The sequence below is a fragment of the Mustelus asterias genome, chromosome 2, assembly GCF_964213995.1.
Source record: "Mustelus asterias chromosome 2, sMusAst1.hap1.1, whole genome shotgun sequence".
Classification (NCBI taxonomy): Eukaryota; Metazoa; Chordata; class Chondrichthyes; order Carcharhiniformes; family Triakidae; genus Mustelus; species Mustelus asterias.
Window position 1 is genome coordinate 159,406,284 of NC_135802.1, and position 23,541 is coordinate 159,429,824.

Sequence of the window (23,541 nt, forward strand, 5' to 3'; positions counted from 1 at the left end):
CCCACAAACCGCACCGTGCTAATGTCCAGATTTACTGATGTTAATTGAGGGGTGAACGTTGGCCCGGACACTGGCGATAACTCACTGCTGTTCTTTGAAATAGTTCCATGGGATCGTTTACATCCACCTGTGCAGGCAGATGGGGCCGTAGGGTTGCCAACTGCGATGAGATATTTTCTTGGAGGTTTCATCACATGACTTGGCCCACATTCCAACCATTCGCCCATTGGCCAATGCATCCATCTTTGTGATGTGCCACAAAAAGACTCATTACCCAATTGACTGCCAACCAAACAATATTGTTTCCCCCCCCCCAAATTTTAATACTGGGTAAAGAGAAATGTTCAAAGAAAATGACAGAAAGAAAATTAATGTCTCGATGTTGTTTTCTCCAGGGTCGCACACAGCAGTGTCCTGGAGATTATTCGCCAATTCCCGCAGACTTTGGGCCATTCCTGGAGGGTTGGCGACCCTCGTGGTCGCAATGTAGCATCTCCTCCAAAAGTTGGCTCCTCCCACATTGCAGCTCCCATTCCCCCTCCCAGGATTTCACTCGGGCGTTAGCATCAACTCTTGGGCTCTTGCCCTGGGGTGGGACCTGCGACTCAGAGGAAAGAGTAATACCCACTGAACCATGACCAATGCTTAGCTACATGAGTGAAAATGTCTCTCATTCGCACCATCCGGCTCATTAACTCCCCCTTCCTTTTCCTGATGACCTTATTGAAAACTCACGGAGCGGAAAATTAACTTGGTACGGCAGGGTGGCACAGTGTTTAGCACTGCTGCCTCACAGCGCCAGGGACCCGGGTTCGATTCCCGGCTTGGGTCGCTGTTTGTGTGGAGTCGGCACATTCTCCCCGTGTCGGCATGGGTTTTCTCCGGGTGCTCCGGTTTCCTCCCACACTCCAAAAATGTGTGGGTTAGGTTGATTGGCCATGATAAATTGACCCTAGTGTAAGGGGATTAGCAGGGTAAATATGTGGGGTTACGGGAATAGGGTCTGGGTGGGATTGTGGTTGGTGCAGACTCGATGGGCTGAATGGCCTCCTTCCGCATTGTAGGGATGCTATGATGATCTCTTCTATGATGGCTGGAATTTTCCTGTCCTGTCTGCCCCAGGTATCATAGCGGGCGGGACAGAACCGTGCAAAGGTCTGTTCACCTTTGATGGGATTTTCCGGTCTTGGGGTGAGCGTGGCCAAAAAAACAGAGAATCACTACAGTGCAGAAGAAGGCCATTCAGCCCATCGAGTCTGTACCAAAAACAATCCCACCCAGGCCCTATTTCCATAACTCCACACATTTACCCTGCTAATCCCCCTGACACTAGGGTCAATTTAGCATGGCTCAATCCACCTAATCTGCACATCTTTGGACTGTGGGAGGAAACCGGAGCACCCGGAGGAAACCCACGCAGACACGGGGAGAACGTGCAAACTCCACACAGACAGTGACCCGAGGCTGGAATTGAACCAGGGTTCCTGGGGCAGCAGTGCTAACCACTGTGCCACCCAAGGTGTCATTTGTCAGCAGCACTTGAAGAACCCTGCTTTGGACACCGTGTAGTCTTGAGAATATTAACAGAAAGTTTTCATTCACAACTCATAACTATACAGTGGAGCGATGCTTCCCAAACAGTGCCCTATGGACCACTGGTGGTTGGTGAAGGGATTGCAGGTGGTCTGCCGGGGGGTGGGAGAAAAAACATCAATTCTCATTAGGTAAGTGTTATCTGTTTCCACTAGGCCGACTCGAGGTAAATGTGCTGTCATGAGTACAGTGTGTATGTGAGTGTGCATCACAAAGTGTCAGAAATAGCTGTGCTTTTAATACCCGTTGATAGAGAAGTTTGACTTCCACCAGTTAAAAAATATGTTTAAAACGGTTTGCGTCTGTTGTGGTCGGCAAAAGCCGTTGATTACGATCTAGTGGCATAAAGGAAAAGGTTGGGAACCACTGCTGTGGAAGGTACATAGAATCATGGACAATTCTCCATGGAAAACAAAACTTCAGTGTTCTTTTAACGTTAGCAGCTGTTTTATGTAATTCGAATGATACTGATCCTTCATGGTCTGATCTGATATCCTTTTTCTTTTGTTCCAGATTATTTCCCAGCGAAAGCTTTCTAAATCATTGCTGAAACATGGAAATACTGCAGGAAAGTCATCGATAACAGTAGGTCACTCCAGTGTTTAACATTACCCTGAGCGCGACCCACGGTGACATGGCCCCCTCTGCTCAATGAGTCTGTCTCAGCCTTTTGGAAACGTTCAAGTGTTTGAAAATAACCAGCTTGTTCCGAGTGGACCTCAAGAGTTCCCTCCTCTCCGGCAGCTCCCCTGACTTGAAATCCAAATAAAAATCATTCCCTTGTGAGAGTATTCTGCTCCAACTTTTCAGATCCGCATAATCAATTCATTTCAAATTGTATTAAGTGGCATCAATATCAAAAGATCAGCATTTTAGCAAATGACAGCTCGGAATAAAGTAATAATTCTGTCGATTCAAATGAAATAATGATCATGACCAGGTCGCAGTGAGTGTAATAATGTGAGGATGATTGCAATAAATTGCAACTTTGTCAAAAATCCAACATCTAATCATAGGATGCTGGGTATCTAACACTCAGAAATGTTATATTTAGAGATTTTTGATTTGATTTATTATTGTCACATGTATTAGCATACAGTGAAAAGTATTGTTTCTTGCGCGCTATACAGACAAAGCATACTGTTCATAGAGAAGGAAAGGAGAGAGTGCAGAATGTAGTGTTACAGTCATAGCTAGGGTGTAGAAAAAGATCAACTTAATATAAGGTAGGTCCATTCAAAAGTCTGATGACAGCAGGGAAGAAGCTGTTCTTGAGTCGGTTGGTATGCGTTCTCAGACTTTTGTTTCTTTTTCCCGACGGAAGAAGGTAGAAAAGAGAATGCCTGGGGTGTTTGATTATGCTGGCTGCTTTGCCGAGGCAGTGGGAAGTGCAGGTGGAGTCAATGGGTGGGAGGCTGGTTTGCCTGATGGACTGGGCTACGTTGACAACTCTTTGTAGTTTCTTGCGGTCTTGGGCAGAGCAGGAGCCAGACCAAGCTGAGATACAACCAGAAATGATGCTTTTTATGATTGCTTAAAACACTTGCGAGGTATTGTATGATTATATAACAATTAGGAGTGGTCTCAGCTGATGTAAAATGTGAAAAGAAAACTAATTTCTTTTTGTTTCCTTGTCCATTAAGAATTAACTTGTAACATCTCAAGCTTTACAAATCTAGAATACACTGCCTGAAAGGCAGTAGAAGCAAATTCAATCATAACCTTTAAATCAAAGGATAACAGGATAAGTACCAAAAAGGGAAATTATTATAATTGGTTGTTTTTTTTTGGAAAAATATGGTGGCCAATGCCAATTTGTGAGGATGATACCACAGCGGTTATTTACGATGAGATGCAACTTTTGTTGACATACCTGACATTGTCCACAGACAGGTTTCAAACAGTGAAGACATTCCAGCATGTAGTTGTCCAGGTGCTAAAATAACACAATTTCTAATCAGCAAGATTCAATATATTTTGCCTGTGGTTAGTATTTGGGTGGCACGGTGGCACAGTGGTTAGCACTGCTGCCTCACAGCGCCAGGGACCCGGGTTCGATTCCTGCCTCGGGGTGACTGTCTGTGTGGAGCCTGCATGTTCTCCCCGTGTCTGCATGGGTTTACTCCGGGTGCTCCGGTTTCCTCCCCCAATCCGAAAGACGTGCTGGTTAGGTGCATTGGCCATCTGCTCTCAGTGTACCTGAATGGGTGCCGCAGTGTGGCGACTAGGGGATTTTCACAGTAACTTCATTGCAGCGTTAATGTAAGCCTACTTGTGACACTAATAAATACATTTTAAAACATTTTTGAAAAATTGTCAGTTTGAGTTTATTAAATTCTCAATCATTTACATGCTATCGATGAGTTTGATAAAGTAGGGGGAACGGCCGCCTTGTAGTCCATTGGTTAGATACCTTATTTGTAGAATGGTTTATTTTCTCTGTTTTTTGTTGCGTGTGTGTGGTTGTGGTAAGAGATAGTGGTAATGGAGGTGAGATTCAAGAGTTGATTTTCCACCTTTCTATAAGGGATTACATACTTGGTTATTTGATTCTGTCAGAGTAACATTGGCACTCATTGTCCAGGACTGGCTTCAGTCTTCGCTTCCCAACACTTTGAATTTGTTTGTTTCAAGACCAACATTCAGTTAAAGTTAAAGTTTATTTATTATAAGGCTTACATTAACACTGCAATGAAGTTACTGTGAAACTCACCTAGTCACCACACTCCGGCGCTGTTTGGGTCAATGCACCTAACCAGCACGCCTTTCAGAATGTGGGAGGAAACCGGAGCACCCGGAGGAAACCCAAGCAGACACGGGGAGAACGTGCAAACTCCACACAGTGACCCCAAGCCGGGAATCGAACCCGGGTCCTTGGTGCTGTGAGGCAGCAGTGCTAACCACTGTGCCACTGTGCCACCCTGCAGCCCTGCGCATTCACTAATGGCCCTTTGGTAACTAGTAAAGGCAGCTGAGTGGGTCAGTCTGGGAATGAGAAGTAAAATGACACAGGAAAGAGAAATAAATAAGAACGAGAAAATGCCTTTCAGTCTGTCAAGTTGCTTCCTCTACAACCAGGACTCGGAATGACTGGCAGCAACTCTACCTCATGCTTAATGCATTCAGCTCAAATTCCTCGCCTTGTTGTTAAGCAGAGGAGTTAATGTTGTGCTTTAAGTGGATTAGGGAGGAATTTGATCTAAATATTTGGACAACAATATCGCTAACTGTAATTTCCAGCTTTGTGATAATTATCAGATTGAGATGAGCAAAACTCCTGATCTACATTGACTCCCGCACTGGCGTGTTGGCCAACCTGCCCCCACCTGCCCATAAATCCATTATTTTGAGTGCTTTGATCGGTTGCGTACCCGAGGGAAGGGCAGTGGAGTTGGGAAAGGCCAATCTCATGAGTAAAGCTGAGCTGTTAAAAGGTGAAGTGTTCCCAATCCTGATTCCTGGACCCCTGTTTATATTGAGCTGGTGGGCACCCAACCACCTCACCCACCCAACCACCTCACCCACCCAACCACCTCACCCACCCAACCACCTCACCCACCAACCACCTCACCCATCCAACCACCTCACCCACCCAACCACCTCACCCACCCAGCCACCTCACCCACCCAACCGCCTCACCCACCCAACCACCTCACCCACCCAACCACCTCACCCACCAACCACCTCACCCATCCAACCACCTCACCCATCCAACCACCTCACCCACCCAACCACCTCACCCACCCAGCCACCTCACCCACCCAGCCACCTCACCCATCCAACCACCTCACCCACCCAACCACCTCACCCACCCAGCCACCTCACCCACCCAGCCACCTCACCCACCCAACCACCTCACCCACCCAACCGCCTCACCCACCCAACCGCCTCACCCACCCAACCGCCTCACCCACCCAACCGCCTCACCCACCCAACCGCCTCACCCACCCAACCGCCTCACCCACCCAACCGCCTCACCCACCCAACCGCCTCACCCACCCAACCACCTCACCCACCCAACCGCCTCACCCACCCAACCGCCTCACCCACCCAACCGCCTCACCCACCCAACCGCCTCACCCACCCAACCGCCTCACCCACCCAACCACCTCACCCACCCAACCACCTCACCCACCCAGCCGCCTCACCCATCTAACCACCTCACCCACCCAACCACCTCACCCACCCAACCACCTCATCCACCCAACCGCCTCCACCTGTCTATCCATTCACCCATCCACTAACACCCATTCACAGACATGGAAAGACTAGACCATTTACCATACAGTAGCCAGTGCTATGTAACGGGCCATATTTAGGACCATAGAATCCCTACAGCTCAGATGGAGGGCATTCGGCCCATCAAATCTGCACCGACTCTCCAGAAGAGCATCTTATCGAGAGCCATCACCTGCCTTATGTCCATAACCTCCCATATTTACCATGGCTAATCCATCTAACCTACACATATTGGGACACTGATGGGCAACTTAGCATGGCCAATCCACCTAATCCGCACATCTATGGACTGTGGGAGGAAACTGGAGCACCCGGAGGAAACCCACGCAGACACGGGGAGAATGTGCAAACTCCACACAGACAGTGACCCGAGGCCGGAATTGAACCTGGGTCCCTGGCGCTGTCAAGCAGCAGTGCTAACCACTGTGCCACCGTGCCACCCTGTACAGTCCTGAATTCCTCGATTCTCCTCCACTTCGACTGAGTTTCCCGAGGGCTGTTGTGCTGCGCATTTCTGTGGAAACTGGGCTCAGTAGGAATATACAGCATCTTCAATTCAGGGGGATTATCAGTCACTGGGGCAATCCAGTGATCATTGCTGCTGTACAGAAAACCCAGGACAATGTGATCGCAACTGGATAATCTATCTTTTCCTTTGCAATGTTGATTGAGGGATAAATATCGACCAGCGCACTGGGGATAATTTTCAAGATAGAACCATGGGATTGCTTTTATATCACCTGAGGGGGAGGATGGAACCTTCATTTAGCATCTTATCTGAAATACAGCACCTCCAACAGTGCAGCACAACCTCAGCACCACAGTGAAGCACTAGCCTGGATCTCTGCACTGGAGTGGGACACGAACCCACAACCTTCTGAGTCAGAGGCAAGAGTGACCTTAACTGAGCCACTGCTGACATTCTTAACATTTGTCATTTTATCCAAGGAAAGTTGCAAATTGGGTAAGATACGGTAGAGTAACAGTCTCACAAGAGCATTAATTTGAATTACAGGTAATCAGACATCTGAACCTTTCGAGAATATGCTGCTTCACAGTGTCAGGGACCTGGGTTCAATTCCGGCCTTGGGTCACTGTCTGTGCGGAGTCTGCACGTTCTCCCCATGTCTGCGTGGGTTTCCTCCAGGTGCTCTGGTTTCCTCCCACAGTCCAAAGACGTGTTGGTTGGGTGCATTGGCTGTGCTAAATTCTCCCTCGGTGTACCCGAACAGGCACTGGAGTGTGGCGACTTGGGGATTTTCACAGTAACTGCATTACAGTGTGAATGTAAGCTTACTTGTGAATATAGAAAAAACTTTACTTTACAATAGAGTTAATGATATAAAAGGAAATTAGTCCTGTGGATAGAAAAATGACGATGGGACAAAAGGCCTGGATAAATGGGTATCTTTCAGACTGGCAGAGTCAATGAAAATGCCGCCTACCAATGATAAGGATCCCTTCTCCATGACGGAGAAGAGGAAGCAGCCAGCAGCCATTAAACTTCCCAATTGTCCCATCCCGCCGGGCCTGCGAGGTTAAAATCAGGAGCCGTGTGTAGCTGGGCCTATCGCTGGAGGCCTGTTTCCACTATTCTGCCTCACCAGCCGGCCTGCCATTGCACCATCTGCCTCACAGTGACCTGCTGACAACATCTGGAACGGGGACAGCTGTGCTGAGCCGACCGAACTTTGTCACAGCTTGACAGTTTCCTCCTGTCGGATAATTTAAAATCACCTCGGGGAATATCTGTCACATCAGACAGTTTGCAGTGTGCAGCTGCTAAACACGCAGCAGAATCCCAGGGACAATGCTCCCCAAACCTTTTCCCACCCTCATCCTGTCTGAATGGGTGAGAGTGGCCATGAGGGTGGAGTGGGGGTGGATGCAGAGCTGTGAGAGCGGGGGTGGGGTGCAGAATCTTGGAGGGCATGTTGGAGAGTTATGACGGGGAGGGGGGCGTCAGGGGTGAGGGGGAGAGTTGTGAGGGGGAGGGGTGTCAGGGGTGAGGGGGAGGGCTAGAAAGGGTAGCAAATGAAATGACGTATGTAAATCCTAGCGCCAATGGCAGCGCTGTTGAGGCAGCATCTCCACTCGCTGTGGGTGTGGAGTCACGTGTGTGCCAGTCCAGGTAAGAATGGTTTGTGTCCTTCTCTCAAGCCAGATGGGCTTTTACAACAATTGATGATAGTTTCAGGGTCACCATAACTGAGACTAGCTTTCAATTCCAGACTTATTAACGGAATTTAAGTTCCACCAGCTGCCGGGGTGAAGTTTGGACCCCAGAGCCTTAACCTGGGTCTCTGGATTACTTGTCCAGTAATGCTCCCATTGTACCAAAACCTCTTTACAAAGAGTGTAAGGATGTGACTCTCATAAATAAACTTTAACCATAAAGTTCAAGTTTAACCCAGAACTGTCAACCCATGAAGAACCTCAGAATCTACCAAACATGGGGACTCGTATCACACACCGAGAGATGTGCGTGAGGTATTGAGGGGGTATTTTGTGTCTGTGTTCACCATGGAGAAGGACAATGTAGAGGGGGGGGGGGCAGCTATGATATAGTTTTAGTCTTTAGTTTATTTATTAGTGTCGCAAGTAGGTTTACATTAACACTGCAATGAAGTTACTGTGAAAATCCCCTAGTCGCCACACTCCAGCACCTGTTTGGGTACACTGAGAGAGAATTTACCATGGCCAATGCACCCCAACCAGCACGTCTTTTGGACTGTGGGAGGAAACCGGAGCACCCGAAGGAAACCCATGCAGACACGGGGAGAACGTGCAAACTCCACACAGACAGTGACCCAAGCCAGGAATCGAACCCGGGTCCCTGGTGCTGTGAGGCAGCAGTGCTAACCACTGTGCCACCCATATAATTGAACAGATTAGCATTGAGAGGAAAGAGTTAAGAAGCATTTGAATGAGTGCTTGAAAACCAGAGCATCCCAAGGCGACAGACCAAGTGCTGGAAAGTGGGATTGGAATGGATAGATGGAATGGATAGATAGCAGTCACGGGCATTCAGCCTCTGATCTTCAGGTAAGCGTTCTCCAAGGTGGCCTTCACGACACCCGACAGCGCAGAGTCGCTGAGCAGAAACTGATAGCCAAGTTCCGCACACATGAGGACGGCCTAAACCGGGATGTTGGATTTATGTCACATTATCAGTAACCCCCACAGCTTGCCTCCTGGACTTGCAGGCTGTCCTGTCTGGAGACAATACACATCTCTTTAACCTGTGCTTAATGCTCCCTCCACCCACATTGTCTGTATCCTTAAGATCTGGCTGGCTGTAGGGATTCGCATTCTAATCAGTATTCTGCAACTTGATTTTTGTGTCTCTGTGCCCTGCTTGAGAGCACATTTCCACTCCATCTGATGAAGGAGCAGCGCTCCGAAAGCTAATGGTATTTGCTACCAAATAAACCTGTTGGACTTTAACCTGGTGTTGTTAAAACTCTTACTGTGTTCACCCCAGTCCAACGCCGGCATCTCCACATCATAGATGTTTGATGGCCAGTGCAGCCATGATGGGCCAAATGGCCTCTTTTTGTGCTGTTAAATTCTATGGGCGGGATTTTCCAGCCACGCTCGCCCTGAATCTGGAGAATCCTGCCTGAGGTCAACGGATCTTTCCGTGGTCCGCCCCTCGCCCGCTGTGATTCCCACGGTAGGCGGGATGGGAAAGATCCCCCCATGACTAGATAAGAGACCGAGCGCATTTTAACATAATTCAAAAAATCAGACTGATGTTGTCAGGGTTTGAATCTCGCACCGTCCTCGGGAGAAAATGTTTAGCCATGGAACTGTTTATAAATGCAAACCACAGTCTTTTAAGTAAGCCTGTGATCAATGATTAATACACGCCACCCTGCTTTTCCATCTGTCGCTTTTATTCAATCTGAGTTGTCTCCTGATGAGCTTGTGATATTTTCAGCCTATTTCTCATCCTCCCTCCCCCTGTCTCCAGTTTTTAATCTGGATAACTTCAGAGGGATTTCTATTTTTTTGCTCATGCTTACGAAAGTGAAGAATGTTGACGAATGGGACGTTTTGTATCCAAGGTTGTGCCCAGTAATCCCAGCTCAAACGCAGCATCGAGCTTTGTCCCAATTTAGTGACGTAATCTCACTTCAGTGAAGCACCTACTGCGGTGGTGCCCCATTGCCCAGTCAACCGAACTTGTGCCCTTCTAGAGCCAGGTTGACATCTTGGGTGGGATTTTCCATCCACCCTGGCCCCCAAAGCTGGAAATGCCCCCCTGAGGCCAATGGATGGTGCGTCAAATTTTCTGTCCCGCTCGCTACCATTCCTGTGGCGGGCGGGACTGGAAAATTCTGCTCCGTGTGTCGTGTCAAACTCTGGACATTTTCCTGCACCGTTGGATCATCGTAGCTGCTGGAATGGCAGCACGGTGACACAGTGGTTAGCACTGCTGCCTCACAGCGCTAGGGATCCGAGTTCAATTCCAGCCTCGGGTCACTGTCTACGGGGAATTTGCACATTCTCCCTGTGTCTGCTTGGGTTTCCTCTTGGTTGCTCCAGTTTCCTCCCACACTCCATAGGATGTGCTGGTTAGGTTAGAATCATAGAATCCCTACAGTACAGAAGAGGCCATTCTGTCCATTGAGTCTTTACTGACCACAATCCCACCCAGGTCCTATTCCCATGACCTTCATTCACCTTGCCAATCCCCCTGATGCTCGGGTCAATTTAGCATGGCCAATCAACCTAACCCGCACATCTTTGGACTGAGGGAGGTTGATTGGCCATACTTAAATTGACCCTAGCATCAGGGGGGCTAGCAGTGTAAATGAGGTTACGGGAATAGGGGGTGGGATTGTGGTTGGTACAGACTTGATGGACTGAATGGCCTCTTTCTGCACTGTAGGGATTCCATGATTCTATAACTCGGTGCTTTGTAGGAATGTGTTCACCGATTAAATCCGACAGAAAGAGCAAATCCCCTGTTCATTAACGCGGATCTTAAAATCCTCGTGGGTCTCGATGTTCAGCAACTCAGCTGCAAATAATTGTCCTATTTTTTTTCTGTCCCTCTGGGGTTTTTTTTCAGGAGGCCCTGTTGCTGCCGCCATTAACAGGATTCAAATCTCCGGGGATTTTGCAACCTGTAATGAGAAAACGCAGAATGAATGCAGCTCGTGAATGAGCTTGGGCTTGTGTTGATTCAAACTCAGGTCATCATTAAAGGTATTATTTTGGGATGTGGGCGTCACTGGCAAGGTCAACCCATCCTTAAATCCCCTCGAGGAGATAGGTGGTGATGAGCAGTCGCCTTGAACCATTGCGATCCGTGTAGCCAAGGCACCGTTAGGTAGATAGGAAGTGCCAGGATTTTGACCCAAGCGTCACCCAAGCTAATCTTACGATGGCCAAAGGTAACTGCAGTGAATGGTTTCAGACTTGCCTCATTGAGAATTTATTCCCTCCAGACTTCGATTGCACAGTCTTACAGCATTCCAATCATAGAAACATAGAAGATAGGAGCAGGAGGAGGCCATTTGGCCCCTCGAGCCTGCTCTGTCATTCATCACGATTGTGGCTGATCATCCAACTCAATAGTCTAATCCTGCTTTCTCCTCATAACCTTTGATCCCGTTCGCCCCAAGTGCTATATCCAGCCACCTCTTGAATACATTCAATGTTTTGGCATCAATAATTCCTGTGGTAATGAATTCCACAGGCTCACCACTCTTTGGTTGAAGAAATGTCTCCTCACCTCCGTCCTAAATGGTCTACCCCGAATCCTCAGACTATCACGGCTATCATTGCTTGAAACCCTCCCAACACGACACATTTTTACACGAGTCCACATGATGCTGATTCTGTTGAACTTTCTCAGTGTGAGCAACATTGCTGAATGGGTATCTCTGCCTGGTTTATTCGTGAGCTGGACCGCATTCCCTCAAACTACAGAGAAGGCTGAGGGGAGACCTGTCCGAGGCTTACAAAATAATGAGGGATATAAAGAGAGTAGAAAGGAAGAACCTTTTCCCCTCAGCAGAGGGGTCAGTAACCCAGGGGGCACTGATTTAAGGTAAGGGGCAGGAGATTTCGAGGGGACTTAGGGAAAAATGTTTTCACCCAGAGGGTGGTGGGAATCTGGAACTCGCTGCCTCAAAGGGTGGTATAGGTGGGAACCCTCATAACATTTAAGAAGCATTTAGATCAGCACTTGAAATGCCACAGCATACAAGGCTTTGGAGCGAGTGCTGGAAAATGGGATTAGAAGGGATAGGTGCTTGATGGCTGGCACTGACGTGATGGGCTGAAGGGCCTCTTTTTCTGCTCTAAAACTCTATGGGTGGGATTTTCCCGTCCTGCCCGCCGTGGGAATTGTAGCGTGTGGGGTGGGGGGGGAGGGGCGGAGCATGCAAATGTCTGCTGAATTCAGGTGGGATTTTCCGGTTTGGGGGCGAACATGGCGGGACAATCCCACCCGATGACTCTATGATTCTACACAAAGAATTAAAACTCTGTGAGGTGAGCTGAGCTCTCAAGCATGGTCTCCTCAATGTTCCATTTGGCATTAGCCCACAGCTGGAGTTTCGAACACCCTGGTAGGGATGCTCTGGCCTCCCCGTGGCGTCTCTCTCGTGGTGGGACATGTCGCACCGTTGGCCATGGGATTTCCCATTGACTCCAGCCCTTGCCACCGGCAAACCCATGACGGGTGTGTGTCATTGGCGGGACCAGACGATCTCGCCGGCATGAACAACCGGAAAGTTCGAGTCCCTGTGTCAACCAGTTTTACATTCCTGATGATTATCCCATTTCAGACCGGCATGTGGATGCCCCACAACCACAACTGATTGTCATCTATGATTTCAAATCTCTCCACAGCCTTACCCCATCCAGTCTCAGTAATCTCCCCCAACCCTTTGCCCTCCGAGCTACCTGCCCTCCCTCCGAGCTACCTGCCCTCCCTCCGAGCTACCTGCCCTCCCTCCGAGCTACCTGCCCTCCCTCCGAGCTACCTGCCCTCCCTCCGAGCTAACTGCCCTCCCTCCGAGCTACCTGCCCTCCGAGCTATCTGCACTCCTTCAATTCATGTCCCTTGGTATCCCCGATTTTAATACCTTGGTTGTTTAGGGAAACTTTGGGAATTCGACTCACCTCCGCTGGCCGTCCAGGCAACTGGGGCCAATGGACCCCAGGAGTCTGAGTTGCTATGGCAACAGACACTTTTACACGCATGTTGTAGTCTGGTGCTATGGCAGGGTGGCACAGTGGTTAGCACTGCTGCCTCACAGCGCCAGGGACCCGGGTTCAATTCTGGCCTTGGATCACTGTCTGTGGAGTCTGCACGTTCTCCCCATGTCTGCGTGAGTTTCCTCCGGGTGCTCCGGTTTCCTCCCACAGTCCAAAGATGTTAGGTTGATTAGCCATGCTAAATTGTCCCTTAGTGCCAGGGGGATTAGCTGGATAAATATGTGGGGTTACAGGGATAGGGCCTGGGTGGTCAGTGTACACTTGATGGGCCAAATGGCCTCCTTTAGCAATGTAGGGATTCTATGGATTCTGTGATCTCAAGTTGTTGTTTTATAGAAGCAAAAAGCCATAAACAAAATTAACTGACAGAACCCTGACCTTAATTGTTCAAGGATCCCCTGATTTTCCCCGACTGCTCCTTAATCCAACTGTTTATTTCGTAGCTGCTTCTTCACTGAAGAAAAATGGCCTCTTTAACGTTACTGTGCCATATGAGACCACTTCTCCCTGGCACACAGACATCATTCTAGTGCCAGGTTGAATTGGCACCCTCTGAGACATGTCACACAAAAGTGTGCAGAGCGTTGGTGACAACATTAAAACTGTGATGTTCTGCCTCACACGTTTGGGAACCAGTTAATGCTGAAAGAATCTGCAGCTGGCTTTTCACCCATTGTACTTGTTCATTATCTTTATAATAATTAGCTCGACTTCCTTGTGCTTTTTTGTGTGTATTTAATTTTACTGATGGCCCAGGAAGAGAAGGCGCTAAAGGAAAATAAGAATCATTTGATTGAAGCCACACACAAAAAAACATCAAGCTTTGGAAGAGTTCAACATTGGTTTTGGATTTATTCTCACTCGCATTCACAAGTTTTTGTTACAATGGGGTGTAAAATTGCTGCTGTAAAATACTGTGCGGTTTATATATCATTTTCCGCATCACAGGAAGAGGCCATTCAGCCCAGCTGGTCCATGTCGGTAGTTATGTTCCACATAAGTCTCCTCCTACCCCTTTACATCTTGCCCCTTCAATATATCCCTCTATTGCTTTCTCCCTGGTGTGTTTATCTAGTAAGAAGTTTAACAACGCCAGGTTAAAGTCCAACAGGTTTATTTGGTAGCAAAAGCCACACAAGCTTTCGGAGCTCTAAGCCCCTTCTTCAGGTGAGTGGGAATTCTGTTCACAAACAGAGCTTATAAAGACACAGACTCAATTTACATGAATAATGGTTGGAATGCGAATACTTACAACTAATCAAGTCTTTAAGAAACAAAACAATGGGAGTGGAGAGAGCATCAAGACAGGCTAAAAAGATGTGTATTGTCTCCAGACAAGACAGCTTGTTTTGTCTGGAGACAATACACATCTTTTTAGCCTGTCTTGATGCTCTCTCCACTCCCATTGTTTTGTTTCTTAAAGACTTGATTAGTTGTAAGTATTCACATTCCAACCATTATTCATGTAAATTGAGTCTGTGTCTTTATAAGCTCTGTTTGTGAACAGAATTCCCACTCACCTGAAGAAGGGGCTTAGAGCTTCGAAAGCTTGTGTGGCTTTTGCTACCAAATAAACCTGTTGGACTTTAACCTGGTGTTGTTAAACTTCTTACTGTGTTTACCCCAGTCCAACGCCGGCATCTCCACATCGTGTTTATCTAGAGCAGAACTACCTCAGTTATGGTGGTCCTGCCTGCCCAAGAATCTTTGGAGTCCCCACCCCAATGATCCCTGAGTCCCTCCCACTGATGTAATCCTCCAGGCCAATTAAGAGTCCGCCCCCGGCAGCCCCGTCCAATCAGGGATAGCAGGCAGGCTCTCTGCCTGCTGGAGGGCCAATCGGATCGCCCAAGGCTGGATTGAGTGTGGCCACAGCTACCAGGTCATCAAGTGTGGAGGGGATGAACCTCAACAGGATGGTCCAATGGGAGGAAGGGAGTGAATGGTCGGAGGCCTTGGTGTGCCTGGTCTATGATTGGGTGGCAGCCTTCTGCTGACATTCAGCCTTGGTGGGGGGGTGGGGAGTGGGTGGGTACATACATCTACCTTTAGAGAGATTCAAATGACATCCTTCCCCCAATTAGATACTTAAATGTCAATTTTAAAAATTCATTCCTGGGACATGGGCGTCGCTGGCTGGGCCAGCATTTATTACCCATCCCTAGTTGCCTGAGGGCAGTTGAGATTTAACCACATTGCTGTGGCTCTGGAGTCACATGTAGGCCAGACCGGGTAAAGATTTCCTTCCCTAAAGGACATTAGTGAACCAGATGGGCTTTCTCGACAATCGACAATGGTTTCATGGTCATCAGTAGATTCTTAATTCCAGACATTTTTTGTTGAATTGAAATTCCACCAGCTGCCGTGGCGGGATTCAAACCCGGTCCCCAGGACATTAGCTGAGTTTCTGGATTAATAGTCCTGCCACAATATCATGAGGCCATCGCCTCTCCTATAATTGGCAAGGCGGATAATCTTTGCAGTTCTCAGCAAGATTGCTCAGATGTGGAGCCGTTTCTGGTAGATAGCCCGATGCGCAACTTTCACACATTTCCATCCCTTCTCCCTACAAGGTGCCCCCAGCACCGCAGCGAAGATTCTGCCCCTCGCTTCCCCCTTATGCCCTTCATCCCAACTCCTCCTTGTGGTAGCGAGTTCCTCATTCTAACCACTCCTTGTATTTTATCTCTCTCGTATGCAGCGCAGTAGCTGAGTTGTGCTTTGTCAGTAGTTTGGGTGTACAATACACCACTCTAACACTGTGCGGCTGTTGTTTGATACGTGTTCGTACCACTAAGGGAGAGGAAAGTTGGACGGCAGGGTGGCACAGTGATTAGCACTGCTGCCTCACAGCACCAGGGACCTGGGTTCCATTCCTGGCTTGGGTCACTCTGTGTGAAGTTTGCACGTTCTCCCCGTGTCTGCGTGGGTTTCCTCCGGGTGCTCCGGTTTCCTCCCACAGTCTGAAAGACGTGCTGGTTAGGTGCATTGACCCAAACAGGTGCCGGAGTGTGGTGACTAGGGGAATTTCACAGTAACTTCATTGCAGTGTTAATGTAAGCCTTACTTATGACAAATAAATAAACTTTAAAGTTGCTTCAACTGCTAAGAGGTTTTCTATTTCTTCAGAAAAGGATTTTTTTCATATGTTTGGCAGTGGGTCAACAATTGGAAAATTAGAAGCACGGATGGTTCTAAGGTGGTTAAATATTAATGAAAGTGATTATTCGGGGTGCGAGTGTATGTTATTTTAGGTAACTGAACCTTATGAACGGTGGCGTTGGATAGAATATTTAGCGCAGTTCCAATGCTAAGCTTGAAAAGTTTCTATTTTTGAATGTATAATTTTAAATTGGCGCTCTGTTCTATACAAGCATGTGAACTGCGTCCTGTCCATTGAAAGGAATTTACCTGAAAGTCGTTATGTGTATCCAGTTGGACAGCTACCTGGCACTGTGCAACAATTAGGGTCCAGATTGGTTGGACAGTATGTATTTTGTTGCAAAAGTGGACTGCTGTGTTGTGTTGGAAATCACAGACTGGAATCTGTGCTAAATGTATCAAAGGGAAAGTCACATTAACAGCAGAACCCCCCGACCGAAGGCGGCATGGTTATAACTGGGCTGCCGCACGACAGTGGACAATCATCAGCTTTACTGGCCACACAGGGCAGACAGATGCCAATGAACTGCCTGCGGTCAACAGAAAGGACGACATGGTGGCACAGTGGTTAGCACTATTGCCTCACAGCGCCAGGGACCCGGGTTCAATTCCCGGTTTGGGTCACTGTCTGTGTGGCGTTTGCACGTTCTCCTCGTGTTTGCTCCGGTTTCCTCCCACAGTTCGAAAGATGTGCTGGTTAAGTGCATTGACCGTGCTAAATTCTCCCCCAGTGTACCCTAACAGTTGCCGGAGAGTGGCGACGCGGGGATTTTGACAGTAACTTCATTGCAGTGTTAATGTAAGCCTACTTGTGACACCAATAAATAAACTTTAAAGACCTCACCCGCAACTGGGATTCACTGAGTGCCAAATTCTCTGTTCTCGCTGGCAGCTGTGGAAGGTGGGGACGAGATCGGAGAATCCCGGCCTAAGTCTCCATATCTTTGTGTTAATGAAATGATTTTGTTTTTCATCACTTTCCACCAGGCAGATCAAAGATCAGTTTCATCTGCATCAAAAGAGGCCATTCAGCCCAAATAGTCGATGCTGGCATTTATGCTTTGCACAAATATCATCTTCAGCTGATCAACACGTCCTTCCATATCTTTCTCTGCCATGTTTATCTAGCCGCCACCTAAGTGACACTACGATATTTGCCTCAAATGCACTTTATGGGAGCGAGTTCCACATCTTCTGTGTGAAGGAGTTTCTCCTGAATTATCTAGAACAAAGAACAGTACAGCAGCTTGCCATGAAGAACCTTATTGAAGGCTTTATTAAAGTCCATGTATACAACATCTACTGCCCTGTCCAATTTTTTTTGTCACTTCCTCAAAGAACTCAATCAGGTTTGTGGGACACGACCTCCCCTTCACAACCCGTGCTGCCTATCGCTAATAAGCCTATTCTCTTCCAGATGTGAGTACATCCTGTCCCTAAAAATCTTCTTCAATAATTTCCCCACCACTGATGCAAGACCCACAGGCCTTTAATTTCCCGGATTGTCTCTTCTGCTCTTCTTAAACAGAGGAACAATATTAGCTACTCTCCAATCCTCTGGTACTTTGTCCGTGGCTGAAGAGGATACAAAGATTTTGGCCAAGGCCTCAGCAATTTCTTCCCTCTCATCTCTCAATATTCTGGGATAGACCCTATCTGACCCTGGGGACTTGTCCACCTTAATGTTTTTCAAAACCTCTAATACCTTCTCCCTTTTTGTCTCAACATGCCCTAGAATGTCAACATCCTCCTTTCTACACTCACCATCCACCACATCCTTCTCCTTTGTGAATACTGATGCAAAGTACTAGTTAAGGACCTAGCCCACCTCATTTGGCTCCACACACAAATTCTCTCCACTGTCCTTAAGTGGACCTACCCTTTCCTTAGCTACCCTCTTCCTCCTCATATAAAATCGCTCATTACAATAACCCTGTTGTTTTTACATCTTCCCATAATCTGCTGACCTATCAGTTCCTCCACTTCACGCTAGCTGTTGGGAGGTCCGTAGTACAACCCCAACAGTGTGACTGCATCACTCCTGTTCCTGAGTTCTACCCATATGGCCTCACTGCACGATCCCACCAAGGTTCCTCCTTCTAGATAGCTGTGACATTCTCCCTAATCAGTAAAGCAACCCCCCCCCCCCACCCCCCCTTCTTTTGTCACCATCTCTATCTCGCCTGAAGCATCTAAATCCTGGAATGCTACGCTGCCAGTCCTGTCCTTCTTTCATCCAAGTCCCCATAATTGTACATCATAGTTCCATGTAGTAATCCAAGCTTAAAGTTCATCCACCTTACGTCATACTCCTTGTATTAAAGCAAACACACCTCAGACCACCTGTCCTGTCCTGTCATGTTTTGTACACTCTCCGTGTTTCATTTCTCTTAGCCTTAGTGGACCCATTCACAGAGTTCTCCACAGTCTCTGTGCTCTGTACTGTGGCCCTTTTTGATTTGTCTTTAGTTTCTCTGCCTTCCACTTTTCCCCATACTGTCTTTTGTTTCTGTCCCCACTTTACTTCCCACATTGGTTTCCATCCCCCTTTCACATTAATTTAAACATTCCCCAACAGCACTAACACTCCCCTTAGGACATTGGTTCCAGTCCTGCCTAGGTGCAGACCATCCGATTTGTACTGGTCCCACCTCCCCCAGAACCGGTTCCAATGTCCCAGGAATTTGAATCGCTCCCTCTTGCGCCATCGCTCAAACCACGTATTCACCTTAGCTATCCTGACATTCCTACTCTGACTAACACGTGGCACTGGTAGCAATCTTGAGATTACGACTTTTGAGGTTCAAGTCCTAAATTCAGCTTGTAGGACCTCATCCCGTTTTTTACCTATATCATTGGTGCCTATATGCACCACGACAGCTGGCTGTTCACCCTCCCCATTCAGAATGTCAAGACATCCTTGACCCTTGCACCAGGAAGGCAACATACCATCCTGGAGTCTCATTTGTGTCCACAGAAACGCCTGTCTTTTCTCTTTGCAATTGAGTCCCCTATTACTATAGCTCTGCCACTCTTTTTCCTGCCCTCCTGTGCAGCAGAGCCAGCCCTGGTGCCATGAACCTGGCTGCTGCCACCTTCCCCTGGTGGGCCATCTCCCCCAACAGTGTCCAAAATGGTATATCTGTTTTGGAGGGAGATGACCACAGGAGACCCCTGCACTGCCTTCCTACTCGTCCTCCATCTGGTGGTCACCCATTCCCTATTTCCCTCAGTAATCTTCATCTGCAGTGTGACCAACTCACTGAACGTGCTATTCCCGACTTCCTCAGCATCGTGGATGCTCCAAAGTGAATCCATCAGCAGCTCCAGAGCCATCAAGCGGAGCTGAACAGGAGCTGAAGTCGGACACACTTCTTGCACGTGAAGGAGCCAGAGACACCGGAAGGGTCCCTGAATTCCCACATCGCACAAGAGGAGCACGGGACGGGTCTGGGATCTCCTTCCATGACTTAACCCTTAAGTTAACTTACAATAACTACAATGCCAAGAGGGAAAAAAGAGAAAAAAGAAAATAAAACTTACTTACCAGTCACCAGCCAATCACTTACTTGCTGGCTGTGGCATCACGGTGCGATGTCTTTCTATCTCTCACTTGCCCTCGAGTCTCCCTTGCAGGTCCGCCTCGCCGCTCCTCCCGAAGATGAGCACCTCTTTCTCCTCAGCACCGAATTCCCACTCAGCTCCATATTCCCGATACCCTCACTCTGGCTGAATCTCACTCTGGCTGAATCTCACTCTGGCTGCAGTCTCTCTCCCACTGTGTGTGTGCAAGCTCACTGGATTTATATTTATTATTGACTGTTATTATTGATGATCCTTAATGGTATAAAACAAGATGTAATTAGTGTATACACTGAGATCTGTTACTGCTGTAATGTCTGACTGGCCAATGTTAAAAATTAACTAGTTAGGAAAGTGCTGTGGAACTTTGCAAACCCCCTGGGCTTTGAAATTCATTTATAGAGGGGAAGAGCGGGGAGGGGAGGGGAGGGGAGGGCCGGGGGGGGGGGGGGGGGGGTTGCTTCTAATTAACAGCACAGTCTGATTTCCATTCAATCCCTACGGTGCAATTCAGTCCATTGAACCTGCACCAAAAACAATCCCACCCAGGTCCAATCCCCATAACTCCATGTATTTACCCACTAATTACCCCTGACACTAAGGGACAATTTAACATGGCCAATCCACCTAACCTGCACATTGAACTTTGAACTGTGGGAAGAAACTGGAACATCCGGAGGAAACTCACGCAGACATGGGGAGAACGTGTAAACTCCACACAGACAGTGACCAGAGGCTGGAATTGAACCCATGGTAGAACCCATGGTAGCGGCACGGTAGCACAGTGGTTAGCACTGCTGCTTCACAGCTCCAGGGTCCTGGGTTCGATTCCCGGCTTGGGTCACTGTCTGTGTGGAGTTTGCACATTCTCCTCGTGTCTGCGTGGGTTTCCTCCGGGTGCTCCGGTTTCCTCCCACAGTCCAAAGATGCGCGGGTTAGGTTGATTGGCCAGATTAAAAATTGCCCCTTAGAGTTCTGAGATACGTAGGTTAGAGGGATTAGTGGGTAAATATGTGGGGGTAGGACCTGGGTGGGATTGTGTCGGTGCAGACTCGATGGGCCGAACGGCCTCCTTCTGCACTGTAGGGATTCTATGATTCTAACCCGGGTCCCTGGCGCAGTGAGGCAGCAGTGCTGACCACTGTGCCACAGTGTCACCCACCCAAATGGTGCTGAGGTGTCCACTGACTCTAATATCCCCCCCAGCTCCCTGCCAATTAGTATGAGGCCTGAAAAGGAAAGGGTTTCATATTGTGATCTTCCTGTGCTTAGTCTGGAGATTCTCGATTCCGAAACCTATTCTCTTCTGTCAGTCAGTGAGCTGTGGCTGGGTTTGTTGCCAGCATTGTTGGGCTTGTTGTTTCCTCACGGTCCCTGTTGCCTTAAGCTACTAAATGAAATGCCTTTCCATCCTCTAGCCTTCGATCAATTATCCTAATTCATCGGAGAAAAGGAATTATTAATGTCAAAATATTTCATTGAGGAGTTGGTGTGGGGTTCTTTAATTGAAGTGTCCAGGATGCTGCTGTTTACACTGCAGGACGCGATCAACATTTAAAAACCACCCAGTCCCAGTTAACGTAAAGTTATCAGCTGGATGGCTGGACATTGGGGTCAGACCTAAGGTAGCAGAGCTGATGTTGAGAATCGTTAACAAGAGCAATTGATTTTTGTTGCTGAAGGAGCATTTCAGCACCCTGGAGAGCAGCATTGCCAACTCGACATTATGGTTACCTTCCCTGTTGATGATCCGACACTATCAAATAACACGGGGAATCAATAGTTAACTTTATCACAGACTACTCTTTTCCAATTTGTTATTTCTTTATTAGTGTCACCGGTAGGCTTACATTAACACTGCAATGAAGTTACTGTGAAAATCTCCTAGTCGCTACACTCCGGCACCTGTTCGGCTACACTGAGGGAGAATTTAGCATGGCCAATCCACCTAACCAGCATGTCTTTAGGCTTGTGGGAGCAGCAAGAAGTCTCACAACACCAGGTTATAGTCCAACAAGTTTATTTAGAATCATGAGCTTTCGGAGCGCTGCCCCTTCATCAGGTGAGTGTGGAATGTGGGAGGAAACTGGAGCCACATGAAGGAAAAATCCATCTGGTTCACTAATGACCTTTAGGGAAAGAAATCTGCCGTCTTTACCTGGCCTGGCCTACATGTGACTCAGAGCCACAGCAATGTGGTTGACTCTTCAAAGTCAACTAGGAAGAAACCCTCGCAGACACGGGGAGGACATGCATACTCCACATAGACAGTGACCCAAGCCGGGGATCGAACCCGGGTCCCTGGCGCTGTGAGGCAGCAGCAGTGCTAACCACTGTGCCACCGTGTCGCCCTTTCTGTACATCACAGGCAGTTCATTGGTATCTGTCTGCCCTGTGTGTCCAGTAAAGCTGATGACTGTCCATTATCATGGGGCAGCCCCATTTTAACTGTCCCTCCCGAGACCCTATCCAGCTCTCCTCAGTTTACTCTCTGAGGCTGTTTTAAAAAGATTAACAGCTTACTTCTCCAAGACTGCCTCCTTCAACTGCACCTGACCCTCCTACACTGATGTTAGCTTCTTCTGCAAGTGTGCCAGGATTCCTGCAGTCTGCTGGATGCTTTATCTGGAGGGAGAAAATCAGTAACTCCCGATGCATTGAAAGATCTGTCACCTTCTTGCTCCGATCTTCAATCCCTCCGGGGATATTGGCCTTTAAAGAACAGACAGACGTCCTGCCTGCTTCCTGCACAGAACAGCAGCATTGTAGCTAGGCCAATAAAAGCTTTATACTTCAGATGCTGGGGATCAAAAATAAAAACAAAATGCTGGAAAAACTCAGCAGGTCTGGCAGCGTCTGTGGAGAGAGAAAATCAAGTTAATGTTCCGAGTCTCCGGAGTTGTATTGGAATTGAAACATTGGCCGGGAGTTTTTCCCCTTCTCCACACCCACGCTGGGTTGTCTGTCGATGGAGGCAACTTTCCATTGGCTGCCGGTAAGGTCTTCCAGTCCTGTCGCAGCCAGTGGCCATTTGCTTAGCTCACCGGTTGCACCGTCGGGCTACCCACCAGGGGTGGGTATCACCTCAGCAGGACAGGAAGATCCCGCCAGGATTGGAAAATCCCGGCCTTTAGCTCTGTTAACTCCACAAACGCTGATTTGATTTGATTTGATTTGATTTAATTTGATTTATTATTGTCACATGTATTAACATACAGTGAAAAGTATTGTTTCTTGCGCGCTATACAGACAAAGCATACCGTTCATAGAGAAGGAAAGGAGAGAATGCAGAATGTAGTGTTACAGTCATAGCTAGGGTGCAGAGAAAGATCAACTTAATGTGAGGTAGATCCATTCAAAAGTCTGACAGCAGCAGGGAAGAAGCTGTTCTTGAGTCGGTCGGTACGTGACCTCAGACTTATGTATCTTTTTCCCGAAGGAAGAAGGTAGAAGAAAGAATGTCCGGGGTGCGTGGGGTCCTTAATTATGCTGGCTGCTTTGCCGAGGCAGTGGGAAATGTAGATGGAGTCGATGGATGGGAGGCTGATTTGACCACCTGCCAGACCACCTGGGATTTTCCAGCAATTTTGGCCGGTGTTACAACAGCTGTTACTGGACTACTAATCCAGACAGTTGGACTAATGAACCAGCGACGTGAGTTCAAATCACACCATGACTGCTGGTGAATTTAAATTTACTTCATTAAATCTCTTCCTCGACGTTTCC

General features: G+C 48.0%; 1 protein-coding gene across 1 annotated transcript in view; it reads left to right on the plus strand.

Moving 5' to 3' along the window:
* LOC144481341 (copine-4) overlaps positions 1-23,541 on the plus strand; it is a 308,388-nt gene that overhangs the window by 172,194 nt on the left and 112,653 nt on the right. Inside the window, exon 3 of the mRNA XM_078200739.1 lies at positions 2,107-2,193. Coding sequence (XP_078056865.1) covers positions 2,107-2,193 — 87 coding nt within the window. The remainder of the gene's footprint in view (positions 1-2,106; positions 2,194-23,541) is intronic.